General features: G+C 33.1%; 2 protein-coding genes across 2 annotated transcripts in view; one reads left to right on the top strand and one right to left on the bottom strand.

Moving 5' to 3' along the window:
• The window catches only part of LOC144974559 (uncharacterized), a gene marked incomplete in the record, with an annotated part of 72,966 nt that overhangs the window by 39,047 nt on the left and 11,751 nt on the right, over positions 1 to 22,168 (top strand). The window contains 2 exon segments of the mRNA XM_078917542.1: positions 9,888 to 10,024; positions 11,146 to 11,229. Of these exon segments, the coding sequence (XP_078773668.1) occupies positions 9,888 to 10,024; positions 11,146 to 11,229 (221 nt within the window).
• LOC144975530 (uncharacterized) lies at positions 19,557 to 21,530 on the bottom strand. The gene has a single exon (XM_078919695.1). The coding sequence runs from the start codon at positions 21,528 to 21,530 to the stop codon at positions 19,557 to 19,559; it is 1,974 nt and encodes a 657-aa protein (XP_078775821.1).

Genomic DNA, 22,168 nt, shown 5'->3' with positions numbered 1-22,168 from the left:
AAAAAGAATTATGAAGAGAATAAAGAAAAATTTAAAAATAAATATAATGAATGGAAAAGAAATAATAGAGAAAAGTTTTTAGCTTATCATAGAGAATATAATAAAATAAATCATAAAGTAAAAACTTATTATAGTTGGAGTAAACAAGGAATTAAATTTATAGACTTTAATCATTTTGAAAGAGTCTATGATTATTATATTAATTTAGCTGTATGCGACTTCTGCTCATCTGAGTTTAAATCTAATAGAGATAGAAATATCGAGCATATCCATTTAAAAGTAACAAATAATATAAGAGGGGTAGCTTGCCACTCCTGTAATCAAGAGTTAAAAGTAATAGATAATAAAAGAAAAGATTTATTATTAGATCTCCATAGATACTTTATTCATCATGATTCTTAAATTCAATTAAATCCATCTTTTCATCTTTACCTTTATAAACTAGAGATAATCCTTCTAGAAACTTTAATTCACTTTTTTAAATAACTGAATACCTCTTAGGAAGAAAAACTTTAGTATCATCATCAAAGGTTACTTGAATACTCTTTCCATATTTAGTTTCAATAATTTTGGCTTCTTCAATTAGATATTCCTCATCAACCTCTAACTCACTAATTTTAGTAAAGGATTTGATATTATTTATTTTATTCAGGAAATCTACTTGAGCCATTTTATAAGAAACATTTTTAATTACCTTCATCAGTCATATCAATTATACTTTCAAAATCAGAATGGTCCATTAATTCATCATCTAAAGCTTTTGATATTTTTATATTTAACTGTTTCCTCTTATGTTTAAAAGATAATAATTTCTTTTCTTCATTACTATTTTTTATTTTAGTTGCAATATTTAAACCATTAAAGAAACTAGCTATAGCAGCAAGAATAGTTACTTCTGGTTGGTTTTTTAGGATAGCACTTAAAGAAGAAGTAATTAAACTAATAAATAATAAAAAAATCTCTGTTACTTCTATGATATCAATTATCCTTTTAGATTTAATTATTTCTTTTTTAATATTTTCCTTTGCTTCTTTTACTTCATTCTTTCTAAAACTTTCTATATTACTAAATTCTGATATTTTTCTTCCATCCATTTATATAAGATAAATCTTAGATACGTAATAAGAAGATTTATTATTTCTCATATTAACTGTATTCCAATTCCCCGATTGCCTGTAAGCTATTCTGGGGGTAAATACTCTACTTGTTTGGTTATAATTCACTTCAACTATTCCCATCTCCATTCTACCACTTTCCATTATATTATCTAAATATCCAGTTAAAAATGATATTCCATTTCTAATATGAATTATACCACTATTAAATCCACTATATAGAATGTACTCTATTAAGAAGAAGTTATATTTACTTCTATCTATCTCATCTAAAGTAATAGACTCACCTCCTTTTAGTTTTCCATCATAAACTTTTAAGATTCTATCATTAATCAAACCCTTAATAATATTTGATTCTCCAGCAACTTCAAAGTTTATTTTATCATCAACATATTTTTTATTAGTTGAATCACTATCTTCTATAGGATCAGCTATATTAGTAATTTTATTATTATTCATATTTAAATCACCTGTCATTGGAATATTTCCATCTCTAAAACTTCTAAAATTATTATTAGCTATATTTAAAGCTTGAGTAGATTTATTAATAGCTTCTCGATCAACATATAATTTATTAGCAGCATCATTATCTTCAGTAGGAGCAGCTAGATTAGTAATTTTATTATTATTCATGTTTATCTCTCCTTTAGATAAACCCTTTTCAATATAATCATCGTTTTTAGTGTTTTTAGAAATAGTAAGATTATATCTTCCAAATATATCCATTTTTTAAGAATAATTTTTAAATTAAAAAAGTAAAGGAGTTAATTTATTTTTATACTTTCCAGTTTCCTTCTTCTTAGATAAATCAATAGTTAGAAAACCGAAATCTTCATTCCAGATCTTAGAACATAACTTCCTGAATTCATTATAATCAAAATCATCCCATGCACAATCTTGATGAATAAAACTTAAACTTCTTTTATCTTGAGGAAATAAAATAATTAGATTAGCATTCTCTCTTATAGTCTGTCTAGGTAACCTAAAATAATTCTGAGAGATATAAAAACAATCAATATTAGAATGTCTCCCTCTAGTATAATAATTTTCGCATACTTTTTGTTTTTCTCCTATAACATCATCAAATATAATTAGATTCTTATTTATTCTTGAAATATCTCTAGGATCTAAAATATCTTCATCATTATCAAAGAAACTAACTTTTATTTCAGGATTATATATTCCATTAGATTTTAAATGATTAATAATACTATTTAATTCTAAATCATTTTGAACTTGAAAAAGCCTTAGCACTACGTCTTTAGGAAATTCTTCTAATCTTTTTAATAGTTCATATTCTTCTTGAAATAGGGATTTACCATAAACCATTAAATTATCATAATCTAATAAATTATTTTTCAATAATAGATTCATTAAAAGATTAGTTTTACCACATCCCGATTTACCAACGATAATTCCTCTAATACTATTAGGTAGTTCAGGATTATTTTTTCTTATTACTTTCTTTTTACTCGATAAATTTTCAATATCCATTTTTATTTAATAATATTGAATCTCTTACCTGTAGATTCAAGGGTTATATTAACGTCTGAGATTAGAGTTCCATAGGCTGTTACTGCCGTTCCTGGTGCTCTATTAAATTTAGCTTTTACTTTAATATCAATATTAGAAATATTAGTTCTGTCTTCATGTTTGGAAACGTCTACTACGAATACTGGGAATAGGTTTTTAAAAGATAACATACTGATACTATTAGCTTCATCAGTATCATAAAACTTTCTTTTAAAATCGTATGTCTCTTTAAAGATTCTAGAATATTTATTATTTTGGAAATCAACCTCTAGATCTTGATTAGGATATCTTCTTGTGTTTAACTCAACGTGAATTTCTTCTAGTTCTAGATTGTTGAAGTTTGATTTAGAATTTAATTCTGATTCCTTTTGAAATCCAATAATAAGATATCTAGGTTTTCCTGTTGTATTTTGAAAGCTCCAATCTAATCTATTTGAATTTTCCATTAGAGCATAAGTTTGAGTAAACCTTCCTCTGAATAGAATATCGATAACTGATTTATTTTCAATAGATTTATAAAGTTTATTTTCTTCTTCTAGAGATGGTTTAATAATTGGAATATATAGAGATGTTTTATTTAAAGTGATTTTAAAGTCTTCTTTATTCGTTCCTTCTTTAACTTGAATGAAATCGTTATTGATTACTCTTTTAAGTCTAATTAGTTGTTTCACTCCATAAAGAATTTTATTATAGTCTTCCATAAATCCGAAAATATGTTTTAGGGGAACGTTAAAAGAAAACTTTTTAAAGTTAGATCTTAAAGTCATAGAATCGTTTTCTTTATTATCATCATAAGCCATATCAGGGAGCCAACACATACTTAAACCTTCTATAGCTGATTGAGCTGGAGAATATTTAAGCATTCCCATCATCGTAGTGGTTTGTCCAGGATTATTAATATTTTCTACTTCTTGTCCATTCAAATAATAAGTGATATTAGAAAATAGATACATCATAGAATTATTTATCAGGGCTACATCGTTTTTATCATTATCAGTAAAATCTCCAGCTTTCTTAGCTAGTTCTCCTTCAAAGTATAGATAACCTTCAGAAGGAAGAGTGATAAGATCCTGTTGTTGAATAACTATATCAATATTACCTGCATTGTTTAGATTATTATTAGAATCTACAGGGAAGAATTCAAAATATTCAAACTCTCTAATACCACCATCTTCAAATAAACTTGATTCATCTACATTAAATATTTCTTTAGAATTTATAGCTGCCATTTTATAAAGGATAATTATTTGATAAATTTTATTGATGTTCCTTTAAAAATATTTTCTACTTTCTTCATAGGAAGTGGTTTATCATTAGAAGTAGAGGTGGAAGAAGAAGGTGTTGTTTTATTAGTTCCTTTATCTCCAATAGAATTAATAATTCTTTCTGTTCCTTTAGTAGCAGCTGTTTTAATAGCAGCCTCTGCTGCAGAGGAAGCTAGTTTCTTTGATGTTTCTGAAAAGATAGCAGAAATTATAGAATCCATTATCCCTTTACCTTTCTTCTTCTTTCTTTCTTTTTTGATCAGCATTTTATAAAGAAAAAAATTGTTTAGTTAATTTTATAAATTTATCTTTACTTAGTTTATTTGTTTCATATAAATATTTTAGAATATCTGATATTTCATTTATGACTCCTGTATTCCCAGCTTTATTAGAAGCTAATAGAAGTTTTAATCTTTTTAATAAATAATCAGGATCTTTAATAATACCATCTCCTTCATATTCTTCAATAAAGGGAATTCCTCTTTCTATTTGATTTAACTCTTCTAATTCTTTATCAAAATCTATATATTGAATTTTTTCTTCTTTAATTTGTTTATATATCTTATAATCTTTACTACTAAATCCTCCACTACCTTTTCCTCCATCGAAGAAATTTAAAGAGGTTGCTAAATCAAAGTAAATATTTTTATCTTCTTCTGAAAGATTATAATAATTTATATTTTTATCTCTGGAGACTAATTTATATAGATTTTCATTCATAGGAAAAATTTTATCTTCAATAACTATATTATCACCTAAAAATTTAATAGGAGTATTTCTTAAATAAACTTGATCATCGATTAATCTTAAGAATGGATTTAAATTATCTACTTTACTTTTAGCTAAATATTTAGCTCCTATAGGTCCTGGTGAAATTGATAAGAATTAGCTGCTTTTGGTTTTAACTCTTTTAATGCTTTTCTATTCTCTTCTCCTTCTTTCTTTAAAGCATCTATTATTGGTTGTTGTTGTTTTTCTAGTTCTAGCTGAGAATAGAAATCTCTAGTTTTATCGTTAATAGAATCGTTTAATAATTTCTTTTTTAATCTTATATTTTCTCTTATTATTTGATCCATTTTTATAGTAAGTAATTTATTAAAGAAATAAAATCTTTTAATGTCTTAGGTTTAGAATTAATTATAAAGACGCATAGGTGACCGCATATAACACTGTTATCTGGTTGAACGATCATATTAGAATAATAGATACCTTTATAAGTTTTATCTTTTTTAAAATAATTAATCATCTCTATTGGTGGAACTAAACCAAAAGAATCAAAATATAATATTAAGTTTCCTTTCTTTATCCAACAAGTCCAGTGGGTTCCATTGTTATCTGAAGTATCTAAATTTAATACTCCTGATTCTATTTTACTTGGGGTATCTAATTCATCTCTCATAAAACATCCTTTAAAGTTAGGATCTTTAATCATATTGATTATATCTAAGTTTGATAAACTTTTATAGAATATTGGATTCATTTAATATATCTAAAATAAAGCCCCTAGAAGGGGGACAGATTTTAAAAAATCAAATAATCCATCTCCTTTCTTAAGATATAAACCTTCTCCATTATAAAACCCATCTCTAGTTAGATTATGTTTCCCCCTATAAGGTTTTAGAATTAGTCCTTCTCCATGGGATTCTATTTGACAAACACATCCACCTTTTTTAAGATATAGACCGTTACCTAATAGTTTAGATACTCCAGTTGATACAGCTCCAGTTAAAGCTCCAATTCCTAATGCTGGTAAAACTTTACTAGCTACCATTGGTAAAGCTCTACTACCTAAAGCTGCAAGTGCTCCTAAGAAACCCCCGTGTTTAATATTGAATTCTTGTTGTGTTTTTGAGATGTTTAGTTTAACACCCTTTTTATTATCAATAGCTTTTTAAATTTTATTTAGTTGAGTATTAGTAAGGTAAATCTCATCGTTTCCTTCAGTCATTAAATCTTCATAAGTAAAGACAAGAGATATCTTATCAGTAGAGTTTTGAATCTTTTTCTTTTGATGATCTGATACGTTAATCTTGATTCCAGTATAAGCCATTTTTAAAGGAACAATTTTAAGCTTCTCTTAAATGAAATCTTAAATCCACCAATTCATTTTGATTATTAATTAGATTTCCATCTTGATCAGTTATTCTAATTTTTATATTTGAAATTGGATTAGTGAAAACTGGTAGATATATAGGATTATTTATATTATTAATAATTTTATAACCGAAACCTACATTAGGAAAGAAAGAATAGATAATAGGTTTTTTAGAACCATTAACAGTTGAACCTTCTATTATATCTACTTCTATATTAATTGAATTTATTTTTGTTATTTGAACGTTGTTCTCCGAAATGTTTTCATCATCATGTAATCTATTATTATTAAACCCTAGAATACTTTTTAAATCATTGTTCATCTCAACCCAATAAATAGGAGCTTTTATTTTTATAATAGATTTTGCTGTTTGGTTATTTGGCTCTAGTAGGAATACATCTTCTTCTAATCCTATAGATGTTAGTTTATTAACTATATAATTATTAATATCTGATATTTCATAAGCTCCCGTAGGAATATTAATTTCTAAAGTTTTAGTTGTGTTATTATCATTTAGATCTACATATCTAATATCTATTTTAGAATTAGTTAAATTAGGAATAGTATTATAAGTGGAAATATAATGAAGAGCTAATTCTAATGGATAATTATAATACATTGAAGGATTAAATCTTAGATTATATTCAGATCCTTTAAAAGAAACGTTAATTAATTGACTAGATTTTGATTGAATTTTTACTTCCATTTCATTAGTTAAAATTTAGATAGTTGTAGTTCTTCTTGATAAAAAGATCCTAATACTTCTTCTCCGCTTAAATCTTTAATTTTATATGTAGTTGGAATAGTAGGCAAAACAGTAACTATTTTAAATATCTCTTTAGTCCAATTAGTTGTATATCCCTTTTCAAATTTATTTTTATATTTAACTATTCTAACCCTATCGTTAATATTAAATTTACTTTCAGTTGGCAGCAGCTTCTTATGGTTCACACTATTATGTTATGACGATCGACCCAATCAGCAAAGTCCGGTCCGCATTCGTGCACCGTCGCGAACCCGCCTGGTAGCATCGTCACAACACACCTTTCGACTAGATGCTCTGCCGTTTCGGGTTCTTGTCCACAGCGTGGACATAAAGGACAGGAAGTTAGACCCCACTGATGTAACGCACCGGCCGTTAGGCAGCTCCTCGACCGAAGCCGATTCGCAGCTACCCAGTGTCTCCTCTTACTGGTATCAAAGCCTGGCAACTTCTCACCAAGCTTAGAGGAGTGTAGGTCCCCGCCCCCACGAGGGATTGAATTCGTCCAAACCGACTTCCATCTCGTATGTGCAGCTCTGTCCGTAGTCAGGGATTCTGCGTACAAGGGTTGCCGGGACTTATTTCGGCTCGAAACGGGGGCACCGTTCATTATGCGCATGAGAGGGGTATCCCCATTCCCTCTCTCTTTGATCTTACTCAGCCAGTTTTCAGTTGGCGAATGCTCTTCTTTAAATACTTTATTATATATTTCTTCTTCGTTTGATTTTTTACTTCCTTCTATTGGTGACATATTAATAGTTGAGTGATGGGAATTATTATATTCATTTAATAAATTGTCTAATACATTATAATATTTATTTGAGTTAGTTGCGGTGAAATGCTTATAGATTTTATTTTTCATTGTTTTAATCCATCTTTCTACTACTGTTGATTTCTCTTCATTTTGAGTAGAATATAAAATTATATTATTTTTATCTAATAATTGTTTAAATGATTTATTATAAAACTCCTTACCCGAATCACTCCAAATCTTATTAGGTTTTCTACCTTTATTTAATATAGATTCAAATGCTTTAGTTACTTCTATTCCTGTTTTATTTCTTAATGGAACTATCCAACCGTATTTACTAAATATATCTATAACCATTAATAGATATTTAATATGTTTATTTTCTTTTGAGAATTGTTGCATATCAGCTAAATCAATAGCCCAAGTATCATCTATATAATAAACTACTACCTTTCTCTTAGGAAATTTCTTTCTTATTGGTTTATGTAGTTCAGAGGCTAATTGTCAATCATTCACTCCTAATCCTAAAGTATGTTTAGCACCAATTAGATTGGTTATTAATCTTCTATCTAACCATTCTTTAAAACCTTTAGTTTTGACAGTTTTTAATTCTTTTAACATGGATCGATCGCAATCTTTTCTATCTTCATTATCTCTATAACATATATCATGTCTCATTGCTATTTCGTCTAATTCATTTATAGGAATTGAATGAGGTAAAGGCTTATCATTTGAATCTAGTCTTTTGTCTAGTTTAGTTCCGGGACCTGCGAAATTGTATCCTGGTAAATGAAATTCAAAAGGTAAATCAGTCCAACCACTCCCTTTTATAAATCGATTTTTCTTTGAAGAGCAGATAACGCATTCACCTTTCAATCTATTATCTACCTGTTGAATGTTTTTAGTTTCGGTTCGTTGCCGACACTTCAGGCAATATATCTCTTCCATTTTATTAGATATTATATCTGCTTGGATTCAATTTGACAACGCGTAAACAAATGCTTGGTTTCAATTTGGTAACGGATAAACAAATGCTTGGTTTCAATTTGGCAACGGATAAACATTTTAAAATTTTAGATCCTTCATATTTGAGGGGGCTAAAAATAATAATTATTTAATACCTTCAACCTCCTGAGGACTTTATCGCCGCTTCTCTATTATTTTACTTTTATACTTTATCATTGTCTTAGTATCTCCCTACTGATAACTTTTTAACTACTTTTTAAAATTCTAATAAATTGTTTACTACCTTAAAGCCCTTGAAGACTTTATCGCCGCTTCCTCCTTTTTTTTAATTTTTTTATTTTATCCCTTCAACACCTTGAAGACTTTATCGCCGCTTCACTACTTTTTTATATTTTTTTATTTTTACTTTCTTAGTCCCTGAGGGGCCCTACTTGACTACTAAGTAAGTAGTTTAAGATTTTAAAAATTTATACAATGTATATAGGGAGTAGAGATATATAAGGGTGACGTCAACGACTGAGGAGCGAAGCGACGAAGGAGTGATCCAGCGCGCTTTTGGAAATTTCATCGAAATGAAGGAGGACTGAAAGGACGAGTGAATTTCGATGAAATTTCCAAAGTGCGCTGGAGGCGTCACCCTTATATATCTCTCATCATGTATCATACACAAATATAGAACTGGCATGTTAAAACCACATACATTCGATGATAACATAATATATTATAATAAAAGACATACTAAGAGTCCAAATTATATGCCCTACAGAAAAGGTTAGTTTTTAACCGTTTTCTAAAGATAAGTGGATTTTCACTATTTTTAAGTTTCAATACTGATGGAGTTCCACAGTAGGGGATCAAGTTGGTCAAAGGATTTCTCAAATGAAAAACTAACGCTTTTGGGGGTTCCCTTTGGATATTTAAATTAGCAGATCTTAAATTTCGACTGGGTTCATAAAGGTGGATAAGTTCCTGAAGGTAAACAGGAGCAGAATTGTTTAAGCAATTGAAAACATGGGTGAGCATTTTAAATTCAATTCTAAACTATACTGGTAGCCAGTGTAGGTCCTCCAAAATCGGAGATAACATTGTCCATGACGCTTTCTCTTTGAAAATCTTTAAAATCAGATATATATATATATATATATATATATATATATATATATATATATATAAATAGTAAAGATACCAGTAAGCGTCAATTTCTTTTTTTTTTAAGTATAAAAAGCCGGATAAGTGTGAGATATAAATATTTCTTGAATTCTTACGGTTTTGTTATTATGCCATTTTGGGAAATACTATTTTCCTTTCCTCAAAACAAAACTCAAGGGCAATAAACATCTTCATTTTTACAACATGCAAAAGCATGATAATAAGTTTATATATATTCTTCTTCTACCAGGATCATATTCAAACTCTAAATGCTTTTGACGACAGTGCGTCGGTTTGGTTACGTAAATTCTGGGAGGGATATTTCCACTGCGATCTCCCTGGAAGTTTTTATAACAAATACAAAGAGACGTGTCCCAAGGAATTAAGGTATGAAAATTATATAGGGAATGAGATTAGCGGAAGAGTAGCGTCTCTTGATTGGACGTCACCGGCGGAGAAGTTATTAGAGAGAGAACGTCATGTTGGTTTTGCGCATGCGTCTCTCGTCCTCGCTTCCGGTGAAAGCGGCATGAGACACCTCACCGAAAGCGAGGACGAGAGACGCATGCACAAAACCAAATGACGTTCTCTCTGTAAGGTGACGTCCAATCAAGGGACGCTACTCTTCGGCTAATCTCATTCCCTATTGGCAATAAAAATAATTGAGATTTTGCGTCTAGTGTCTAACCCTCTCCTTACCACCTGTTGGAAAATCGTCACATTTGTTACGATGCACCCGCCACTTTTCTCATCCAGATTTCATTTCATTTTGCTATAGCTATAAAAACTTGACATTCTGTAATAGAGTTCATATCGTTGCACAATGTTATATGTATAGAATGTGCTTGTTGCATTTCTGTTTGAGTAAGAAATGTCTTGTTTTTGTGTTGGGTGGGAGTGAAATTGTGGGGAAAATTCTGAAAATGGCTGGTAAGGACAGGCTTAAAAGAACACAACCGGTCCGCCCTGTTCTGGATTTCCATGACATGAAAACGAACATTCTTATGATAAAACATTCAAATCGCGACTAGATCTATTTTTTGTTTTTGTTTCGCAGCTATGGTATTTCTTGTAGGTGTAATTCTATAGATAGAATGAGGTTGATGTCATTCCGGTCTTTGTTATTGTTTTTTTTTGCCATCCACGTTTATGAGTAATTCTCACTTAACTGTATTATCCAGACTATAAAAGTTCATGGTTACACATAGTTTAGTGTGTTGGTCCGTTATACTTCCGGATGGCAATGTTGTGAGCTTCTTAGCCAATCGCATACTATCTATAACTCGATTAGTTCTATCTTTCACTCATTTATTTATTTGTTATTCAGTTATTTATATACTATTTCTTAATTTTTTATTCATTCATTTATTTGGCATATCTAAATTTATGTATTATCAATTTATTTGTTATTTATTTATTCATCAAAATTGTCATTTACTTATGGATTCATGGATTCATCTACTAATCATTATTCGTTTTTAACAATCATTAATCTATTTATGACCCAGAGACAAAGATTACGACATTTTTCTAACGAGTCCCAAGATTCTACGAACAGCTGTTGCAACAATAAGTGCCGGCAGGGCTATAGGGTAGGTACCCTTTATTATAGTCATAGCAATTGTGGCGGGTTGTGTGTTATTGTTGTCGGATCGAGTCCAACCGATAGCTCAATGGTCTGGATTCGAGCTAGTATGCGCGCTATGGCTCTCGTTACCAGCTGCACCACTCAACCTATATCACAAACGGCTCAGGTTTAATCTAGGAGTGATTAAGAATTGCCTTAGGGTCCCTTATAACTTAATTGTATTAATAACAAGTGAGTCAAGACAATAATAGTAACGCCCAAATGCAATAATAACAATTCTATACATAAAGTTTAATTAGATTGTTACAGGAAAAGATAGAAAGAATAAGTACTTAGTTAATATCAGGAAGAATAGCTCTAATTGAGTGGATCTAATCTATTATATATTTATTTGTTTACTTTGATATAATCATATGTGTCTGTGGAAAATACATTTGAAAATGGTATAAGCCCGTTTGGCTTATCTTTATCCCGCCGGCTTGCTTGACTGAGGCAAATGTATCAGCTAGTTCCAGGGTTGGCGCCTGCTTTGCAGAGTTTTCTGGACATCACAACATTGTGTTGTAGTTAGGCTGACATCAGGGTTTTACCGCTGTTCAAGGACTGGGATGCAGGGATTCAGCACAACTGGGTGCTCCAACGACACAGAAAAGGACCAGGACCTTCAATTTAAGAGTTGAAACAACAAGGTCTTAGAGCCAATCGAGTTTGTCTTTCGCCACCGAATCGTCCTTAAGCGACACATCATAATAGCCTTTATTTGCCGACAAAGGCAAGGAGAAGCAGCAACTCCATGATAATGGTAGTTAGTATATGTTTTAAACATCAACTGACAGTCGAGCTATCTTACATGATGAGAATTTAACAGGGTTGTGTCCCTGGTATTTCTTTATTTATTTTTATTAATTATAATTGAGGTTATGATGTGTGGCCGGCGATTGGCGGTAGGGTACAGACATTCAAGCAATATACATATTGAATATAAATGAAAAAATAGCATAGATCATAAGCAAATGTTAACTATAGTATAAGATAAATATAGATATAGTTTTGTACAGGTATTCCAAATTACGAACATCCATGGAATAGCACACTTAAAATATATACACAACTATAATATTAATAACAGGTTAAAATGAATTTACAGTAATATCTCGTTCCACTTTGAATGTTATCCAATAATTCATTTTACCTCCAGCCGAGATAGACAAACTTTTACAAGTTTGAAATTGGAGAGATAGCTCTTTTCTCTTGGGCTTCTTAGCGTGTGTGTGATTAGATTCAGATATGAATTTGGTTTTGTGAAGTGAAAATAGCCAATCAGAAGAATGTTCCTGTTTTAGATAGCCAATGATATCCAGATGCTTTGGTAAGAAAGAATAACGGAGAATTACCGGAGAGACTAGGACAGTAATTGCAATTTAGCTACTCTTGAACGAGACAAGACCTCAGGGCATAGGCACTGTCATGGTCTCAAGTGAGTAAAGAGCTACTCGACTATGCATAAAGATATATGTAGAATGAGGCCCCAGAATTTACTAGTTACTATAAATGAAAAACAATTAACGATTTGTTTACAATGAAATAAAAATAATGATGAAATTTAATTAAAAGAGATAAACAGTGATCGTGGCAGTTACAAATAGAGATATGAATATTTTACGTAACTTATGATAATATGTCAGGTTCGTAAGTTTACGTTTCCAGGCAGTTAATGGGCTTGGATGATCTATTCCTCTGATAACAGGATCGGACTCGTAAAATTCCACTTCCAGGCAATTGGTAATGGGTTAATATGTAATCCTTTGACAGCGGGCTCGGGTTTGATCCTTGAAGATTATACAATCAAAGTTAAAAGCTCCGGCGTCTTAATGGTGTAGATATAATATCTACAAAGTCCCAAAAGATAAAAATCTTACAGTATATAGAAGGAATAGAGCGACTGGCCGTCCGGCATAGATTGTGGAGAGAAAGTGAGTGTCGAATGTTAGACCTATCAGCTTTTATAATAAGTGGCTACGTGACAGAATGTAGAACGAAAAGTATTCACTAATTAGAAATTAATTCGAGGGAAGGCTATAAAAGGAAAGACGATCTAATATTAGAAGGTAAAGTTTATCTAAGCCTATCGAAATATAACTGGAGTGAGATGAATTCAGTTCTTAATAAAATAAAATTTAATAAGATAATTGTGAACAACCTTTACTGTGACACCCCCCACCCACGTTTAAAATATACTCTTTAACCATTATGGGAAAGATAGATTTTACAAACGGAAGTAAATTTACTATCATGATACTCTAGCATTAATCCATTGTTATGATTTGTGCTACAATTAAATTATTTATTAACTAGACATGGAAATGTTTATATTAACGTAGGTATATGAATGGGTGACAATAACAATGAAAGATTGTGATTACAAATCATTGTGATGAACAACATGATGGCAATGTGATTACAAATCATTGTGATAAACAATAGTGATGGCAATGAAGCATGATTTAAGTCGATGATATGAAGGTAATTTACTGAATGAAATGAATGAAAATGTAAATGGAATATTGACATTTCAATTATTAATCATAAATGAGTGAAAATTCATAACAATAATAGTAAAGAGAAGATTTCCCAAATCATGAATGGGTATGGTATATATATCCAAACAATACTCAATGTTACATTAAGTTGGGTCATCATGTTTACAAATAAAATTATCGAAATTGTGCGTTCTGATCTGGCATAATTTTCGAGGTAACTAACAGTATGCATGAGAGGTTAAGTTATACCCTTCTCACGTCATTACACTAATCGAGAAAGTAGGTCGGCGTGAATATTTTCACAGCCTGGTATGTGAGAGATACTGAAAGTGTAATTTTGCAAAAATAGACTCCACCTTAGTACTCTACTATTATTCATTTTGTTATTTCTTATGTACGTGAGTGGTTTATGGTCCGTTTCGACCACAAACTCTTTTAGCAGTAGATATCTGCTGAATGTCTTTAAAGCAAAGACGATGGCCAGTCCTTCACGCTCTATTACAGAGTATCGTGATTCTCTGTCCAATAATTTTCTGCTTGCATATAAGCAAGGCATTAGAGTTCCCTCATGCTCCTGTAATAGTACACCTGCGATGCCCTTATCAGACGCGTCAGTTCTTACAACAAATTCTTTTGATATGTCGGGTAATTTAAGAATTGGTTCTGAACAGAGTAATGCCTTTAATTGGTTAAAGCTATTCTGACACGCTTCTGTCCAAACAATTTTGTTCGGTGACCCATTCTTTGTCAGATTTGTTAGCGGTGTCGCCATGTGCGCGAAGTTGTAAATGTATTTCCTGTAAAAATTTAGGAGCCCAAGTACTTTGCGTACTTCTTTTTTTTGTCTTAGGTGGTTGCAATTGTGCGATTTTTGTTTGTTTTTCTGTCTCGGGTGTCTGTGTCCCATGACCAACGGTATGACCGAGAAAATCAATTTTGTAAAATGCAATGCTTGTTTTTGACGGTTTTGTTGTTAAAGAATTACGTTTTAATGTTTCAAGCACTAATTCTAAGGTTGTCATGTGATCAGTCCATGAGTTTGAGAAAATACATGCGTCGTCGAAGTATGAGAGTGTAGACGGGATGTCTTTTAATAACATACGCATCATTCTTTGGAATGTCGATGCGGCTGTCGATAATCCAAATGGCATATAGTTAAATTCTAACAATCCTAATGGTGATTGAAATGCTGTGTATTTCTTACATGATTCTTTCAGTGGAATCTGCCAGTAACCTCTAGAAAGATCACATTTTGTCATGTATTTTGCTTGAGATAAGGCAGCAAATAAATTCTCTTGATTTGGTATTGGTTCTGCATCAAACACTGTTGCTTCATTTAATTTGCGAAAGTCGATACATAGCCTTATCGATCCGTCTTTCTTTTTCACTACTACTATTGGTGATGAGTATGGGCTTGAAGAATATCTAACTATTCCTGTATCTAGCATATCCTTAACTTCCTTTTCAACTTGTTCTCGTGCGTGAAATGGAATAGGATAGTTTTTCACGTTGATAGGGGTAGATGTGGTTAACTTTATGTCGTGTTCCACTAATGTTGTATGTCCGGGTGCGTCTGTAAAGACTGACTGGTACTTTTCTAATAATGACCTGATTTCTCGTTTCTGACATTCGTTTAGTTGAGGATTGATTGTGACGTCATTAATTGTACTATTTTTAGAGTTACCGTGTTGTGGGGTGTGTTGTAGTTCGACATCATCGCTGTGAGTTTCGATGATTAATCCTACATTTGCAGCTTCAACATGGTTAAATATTGGTTGTGATAATCTGTCTCTATCGAAATATTTTTTTAGCATGTTTGCATGGAATGTCTTTGTTGTGTTGTTAATTTGAATCTCGTAATTAACATTAGATTTTACTGCTGTTATTTTGAATGGTCCTTTCTATGTAGCTAAAAGTTTACTCGAGTCATCGGGTAAGAGTATTAGTACTTTGTCACCAATCTCAAATTTTCTTGACTTGCTTTTTCTATCGGAGTATTCCTTGTATTTCTCTGCTTTTTTAGTGACGGATTCCTGTGCTAGCTTACATGTGTCCTCTATTCTGTCTTTCAGGTTTCTTACATATTCGTAAGCAAACATAATTTCGTTATTGTCCTCCTCATTCCCTTTACAAATGTCGGCTACTATATTGATCGGGCCGCGAGGTGATCGTCCATACATCAACTCAAATGGGGAGTAGCCTGTAGATTCTTGGGGTATTTCTCTATATGCAAATAGGATTGCTGGTAAGTATCTGTCCCAATCATCTGGTTTTTCTGCTGACACTTTTCTTAACATATTCTTTAGAGTGCCATTAAATCTTTCACAAAGACCATTTGCTTGGGGGTGGTAGGGAGTTGTGAATGAGTGTTGGATTCCCATGAGTTTCATGGTTTCATGCATCATATGTGATGTAAATTGGGGTCCATTGTCCGACAGTATCTCATTTGGTATGCCTATTCTAGTAAAAATTGTCATCAATGCTTCAGCTATGTGATCCGATGTAGTTGATTTCAATGCTATCGCTTCTGGCCACCTGGTTGCGTAATCGACTAGTGTTAGTATGTGTGTATGGTTTCTATCTGATTTTGTTAAAGGGCCTATAATGTCAATTGCAACTTTTTTTAAAACTTTTTCAATAACTGGGGTTGTCTCTAATGGCAATCTCGGTATTCTGCCTTTTGCGACTCTTCTTTGGCATGTGTCACACGATTTCACATATTCTCGGACGTCTTTAGTAATTCCAGGCCATGTGAAATTCTCGGATATTCTCTTCAATGTGGAAGAGCTCCCAAGATGTCCAGAAGTTATTGAATCGTGCGCTATTCCAAGGATTTTGTTTCTGTAAATACTCGGCGTGACCAGTTGTTTAGCTATTTTGTTTCTTTTCCTATGTAACCTGAACAGAATATCTTTTTCAATGATGTATTCAACTTTTGATTTCGTCCCTTTGTTTGCGATATTGAAATATGATGTTAAAGTCGGGTCCTTTTTCTGTTCTTCAATGAACGTGTTCCTGTCAAATTGTTGTGGTTCTAGAGAAATAGTCATTGGCTTCTCTGTTGTCTTAGTCATCTTTCTTGTTTCTGCTAGACAAGCTGTTTCTTGGGTTAATGACCATTCTTTTACATCTGTTGGGTTGTCTTTAAGACCTTTTATATTGCCAACAATAACATCAGCGACGGGGTTGGGAAGTATACAGCATTCCACTATTCCTGTATAGTATGGGGTTTCTATGTACAGGTTAGCTGTTTCAAAGGTTTCGACTGTGCCACTGAATGTGATGCATTGTACCGTTTTTCCAGTTTTGTCTTCGTCATTGATCAAAGATGCTTTTATTCCTACTGTACTGCATCCTGTGTCACTCAATATTTTGCAATCAGTTCCATTAGCTTTGCCTTCACAAAAAAATAGCGATCCTGATTTGTGAGTTTGTGTTAAAAGTGACATACCTTTCACGCAATACACATTTATATTTTCTCCTGACATTACTCGTGTCTGATTGTTTACACTTGTTTGGAGTGATGCATTTGCAGTTTCTTTTGGATATCCCACGATTTTGTAACATTTGTCTGCTGTGTGGCCTTTCATTCCACAATATTGACATTTAATTATAGGTTTGTTGGTTTTCTTATACTCAGTATTATTGTCAGTGCTATTTCTTGTTTTGTTTTGATAGGCTATGGTCTCTATTGAACTCCATGGTTTGTTACTATGATCATCTTGTTTCACTTGCGTGTTCCGAGTGATTGATCGGCTCGTTCTATTTGAGTACTGAACTTTAGGTGTACCTGGACTCTGAGCAGCAGCAGCGTAGTATGGTTCCTTCAATGTTCTGCTAAGGGGTGTCAATGGATGTGCGCTGTTAAAGTTTTCTGCGTAGATTTTTAATTTGTCCAAGTTTTCTGGCTTTCTCTCTTTAAAGAATGCGACTAAATCTGGGTTGCAAGCTTGATAGATTCGATTCTTCAGCGTGAGATAGTAAAGGCCTGCAAAGTCGTCTTGTTTTACGTTTGCCAACTCAAGCCACCGATTTAGAAATTGAGTAATTCGGTTCACGAATGTATTAAAGTCTTCTCCACTTTCCGGTTTTGCAGTGTGGAACCTTTCCTGGTAACCATCTTCCGTTAATCTAAAACTTTTTAGTAGAGCGTCTTTAATTTTACCATAGTTATCTGCATCTTCAGTTGTTAAGGTATAGAAAACTTTTAGCGGTTCTCCAGATAAGCAGTTAATCAAGGCTGTGGCCCATTTGCTTTCTGGCCAACGATAACCTTTAGCCTGAACTTCGAATCGGTGTAAGAAGGATTCTAGACAGTCTGAGCGTTCATCGTATGTTGGCATGCGTGGAAGTTTCACGAAAAATTCATCACTATTATTATGTTTTCTTTCATGACCGGTTTTTGTTTTTTCAATTTCCAGCATCATTTGGGTCCTTTTGGTTTCTTCTTCTGCTAAAGCTATTTGTCTTTTTAGTTCCATTTCTTGGACTCTTTCTTCTCGTTCTTCTCTACGTATTCTTTCTTCATGTTCTTTTTCTTCTCTACGAATTCTTTCTTCATTTTCTTCTCTACGAATTCTTTCTTCATTTTCTTCTCTACGAATTCTTTCTTCTTTTTCTTCTTTTATTTTCTCTTCGCACCATGAAAATATCCTTCCCTGGGTATTTCTAAGTCCTTTGCGAGACTTAAGTATCTTTTATATGCTTCCATTTTTGCAATAAATTAGTTACGATGTTTTATATATATTATATTGACAGGATACTGTTACTGACTGTTTTATTTATTTACACTTACTGGAATGAACTGTTCTATTTTTAGAAATCTCTCTCTCTTATTTCAACTTATTATGTATGTTGAATTTGATGCCTTTTATCGTTTTATCTTATAAAGCAATGTGTCAATACAATGCGGAGTTATTATGACTTGTGTCAATAACAATGTGTCAATCGCGTGTACTCTAAACTATGTTACTACGAAAAATGTATCACCAATGTGTGTGACTCGTCGTTAGTTTGTGTACAATTATTCGCAATGACGCTAATATACTAGAGTGTGATAACAATAATAGGACGCCAAAATAATCCCAAGTTATCTATCACTAAATATAACACGACGGCTAGTAGACTCCTTTTATTATTATTTAGTTTTTAAAGACTCACTTTTCAGAACACAATATATAAGTGGTTTTCGGTAACAGTAGTATGCCAAAAATGTATTTAAAACAAATCACTATGCAAAACAAATCACGATGTCTATAGTTACTACGTGATGCCCAACTCATGTAAAAGAGAATAATGAAGGATATATTTACCAACTCAGTTCGTGGCTGGGACCTCTCTCTTGTTCAATGGTTGTTCAACAATTGTAATTAGGCATTGAAGAGTGTTTAACAGTGATGTCTGAAATACAAAACAATAAAATATCGTAAGATTTACAATAGTTACAAAATGTGTTCACAACACTGAGTGATTGGATGATAGGTGAATGAATCGTTATGGAATGTAAACATATTGAAAACAATTCATGAATGAGGCAAACAACAAAATGAAATGAGTGATATAATAACAAAGTGGACAAGGAATGAATGAATGAATGAAAAACTGAGTGAATAGATGAATGAATGAATGGATAATGTATGAATGAAAGAATGAAGGGAGGAATAAATGTATGAATGATTGGATAAATGAGTGAATAAACGAATGAATGGATGAATGAATGAATGAATGAATAAATGAATGAACAATGAATGAATGAATAATTTATAAATGAATAAATGAATGAAGGAATGAATCAATAAAATGCTGTATCATCTTGATTCCATCGCTTGAGATCATTTTTATTCCGTCTCTTTGTGCGTGAATAATGTCTCATGATGTTTGCGCCCGTGTATTGAACGGAAGTGTTTACAGTCCTAATCGAACCTAAGGTTACTGGAGCTGTGTTTGTTTGATCTGGTTTCCATTGGCCTTTTTGACATGACTTTATATGGCTCTTGATGTCATCCGAAATACCAGGCCAGAAATAGTGGGCTGAGATGCGCTCCGTTGTGGCAGCGATTCCCACATGTCCTTTGAAAGGTATGTTGTGTCCCATGTCTAGAATCTGTCGGCGATGTGTAGAGGGGACGACGAGCAGATGGCGTTTTTTGCCAGAGACTCTGTATAACAACTCATGTTGTATTATGAATTCTCCCTTTCTATTTTTGTCACTAGCTTCCGTCACTTTGGCGAAGTAGCGTGAGAGAGTAGTGTCCTCGGTCTGTGCCTTCCTCATTTCCTTTGGTCCAGGATTTTGTGATAACGGCGGCATATTCCGTTGATCCTGTGCTCTTGTCCTTATGTGACAGGCGTGAAATGGGTGTTTGGGCGTTCCGAGAAATACGTATTTGCATCCAAGGATGAGAGGGTGAGTAGGTGCGTCTAGTACTCCTGCAGGTATAGTTCCTACTACGTATGGAGAGTTTATTTCGATATTAGCTATCGGAAGTTGCAGAGATGGGCTGTCTGTAGTGGCGCATTGAATCTCGATCATTTCGCCTGTGAATTGGTCCGGCCGAACCAAGTCGCGTGCTACAACCGCGTGATAGTCTAATCCCGTGTCGTAGAGAACGGTCACATTCTGTCCATTTACTTTGACTGTGTCAATGACTGGAGGGTGATTCGAAGATTCTTTTGTTTTATGAAGTGGGTGGTTCCCAACTGTGCGGCCTACGTTTACACTGACAGGTTTTCCTTTTTGAGGACCGTTACGTTTGTTGTCGCGACGGCATTCCTCTGTCAAATGTCCCTTCATATTACAGTTCTTGCAGTATACGTGTTGTTTGTGTTGTGTTGTGTTACTTCTTTCGTATTGGCTATTGTTGTTCTTCTTTCCATATGGTGGTGGAGATGTAGCTCTATCTTCGTGTGAGGTGGACGGGTTTTGAATCCGGTGTTGTCTCCTTTCTGTGAGGTGATTTTCTTGCGCTGTTGCAAACCGGTCAGCACATGTTACTATATCGTCCAGTTTATGAGCGCCTTGCTCATCGACAAAACGACGGACATCCAGGGGCATTGCATCTCTCAGCTGTTCCACCATGATAAGCTGGTTTAATCCCTCATAGGTGTCTGGGTTGCCAGATAGTTTTAACCATTGTTGGAGGCTGAGTTGCAGATGATCTGCCAACTGGTGGTATGTTTCATGTCTGTCCTTCTTTAATGTTCGGAATCGTCTACGATAGGATTCTGCGCTGACATCAAAATGTCTCAGTAAAGATGACTTTAACTCCTGAAAGTTATTTTTGTTGTCCTGTGTCAGGCGAGTATACACATCATAGGCTTTGCCCTTGAGATGCTGAGACGCTTTGAGTGCCCATTTGTCCTCCGGAAGATCATATGAGATCGCTAACTCCTGGAATCGCGTTAACCATTGATCAATCCCTTCAATGTGTGGGTTGAAAGTTTCTACCGGGAACGACATGACTTTATCAATGCTTCCATTGCCCTGACTGGATGGAATGGGGCTATGGGTAGAGAGTCGGTTTTCTGCCATGTCTCTTGTTAAAGACATTTCAATTTCCTTTTGGCGGGTACGCTCTCTCTGTGTCTCCAATTGCATTTCCAACTCTTTGTTCCTCTGCTCATTATTCCGCCTTCCCTCTTCTTCTATTCTGGTAATCTCTTTTTCTGCATTCTCTGTCACATAGGCGGATAACTGTTCACCAGAAAGGCCTAATTCTTTTCCTAACTGGATAAATTCGTGTCTAATTGTAACACCAGTAGCCATGGCTGATTAATTACAGATTGAACAACTGCAGAAGCTGAATGAGAATGATGCGATAGATGGAATTGAACCATAGAAAGTAGGGCAGAAAGCAAACAAATGGAACTTTGCCAGTAAGGGTTAAATATGAATGAAGAATTCTGAAGCACAGATAATGAATGATAGTGAAGTAAGTGACAACACACTGTTGAAAAGTGCTAGGGTTCGCTAAGCCAATTTTCAATATATGACACACACAGTCACACAATACTGAGAAAGAGTAGTTATTGCCTGGGGCTTAATTTGGCGTGCTCGTGTCAATAGAGAGATAATACTATTTACCGTTACACGTGTAAACAACAACTTGCAAGATGACCTAACGAAGTTAGAGTGACTGTAATTTTTAATTAAGATTTGTTTAACTTAATTTTTGAAGGGGGGGGGGGGAGTATTCTCGGCTGAAGGTCCAGAATTTATGGCAACAATGGCATAAAAAAGTGGCAATGAAATAACAATTTATGTTTTGTAAACTGCTTTAAAATTACGTTGCCTAATTATGCATAATTAAAATAACATGGTTGTCATAATCATAAATCAGTGTTAGTAAACTAATTATAAATTAGTGAAAATATAGAAAAATGGGCATGTTCCAATTTCAAATG

This window comes from Berghia stephanieae, chromosome 6 (genome assembly GCF_034508935.2).
Source record: "Berghia stephanieae isolate SIO BIC M18660-M18661 chromosome 6, UCSD_Bste_1.3, whole genome shotgun sequence".
NCBI classification, from domain to species: domain Eukaryota; kingdom Metazoa; phylum Mollusca; class Gastropoda; order Nudibranchia; family Aeolidiidae; genus Berghia; species Berghia stephanieae.
The sequence above is the reverse complement of the archived record's forward strand: the minus strand, read 5'-3'. Positions and strand labels throughout refer to the sequence as shown.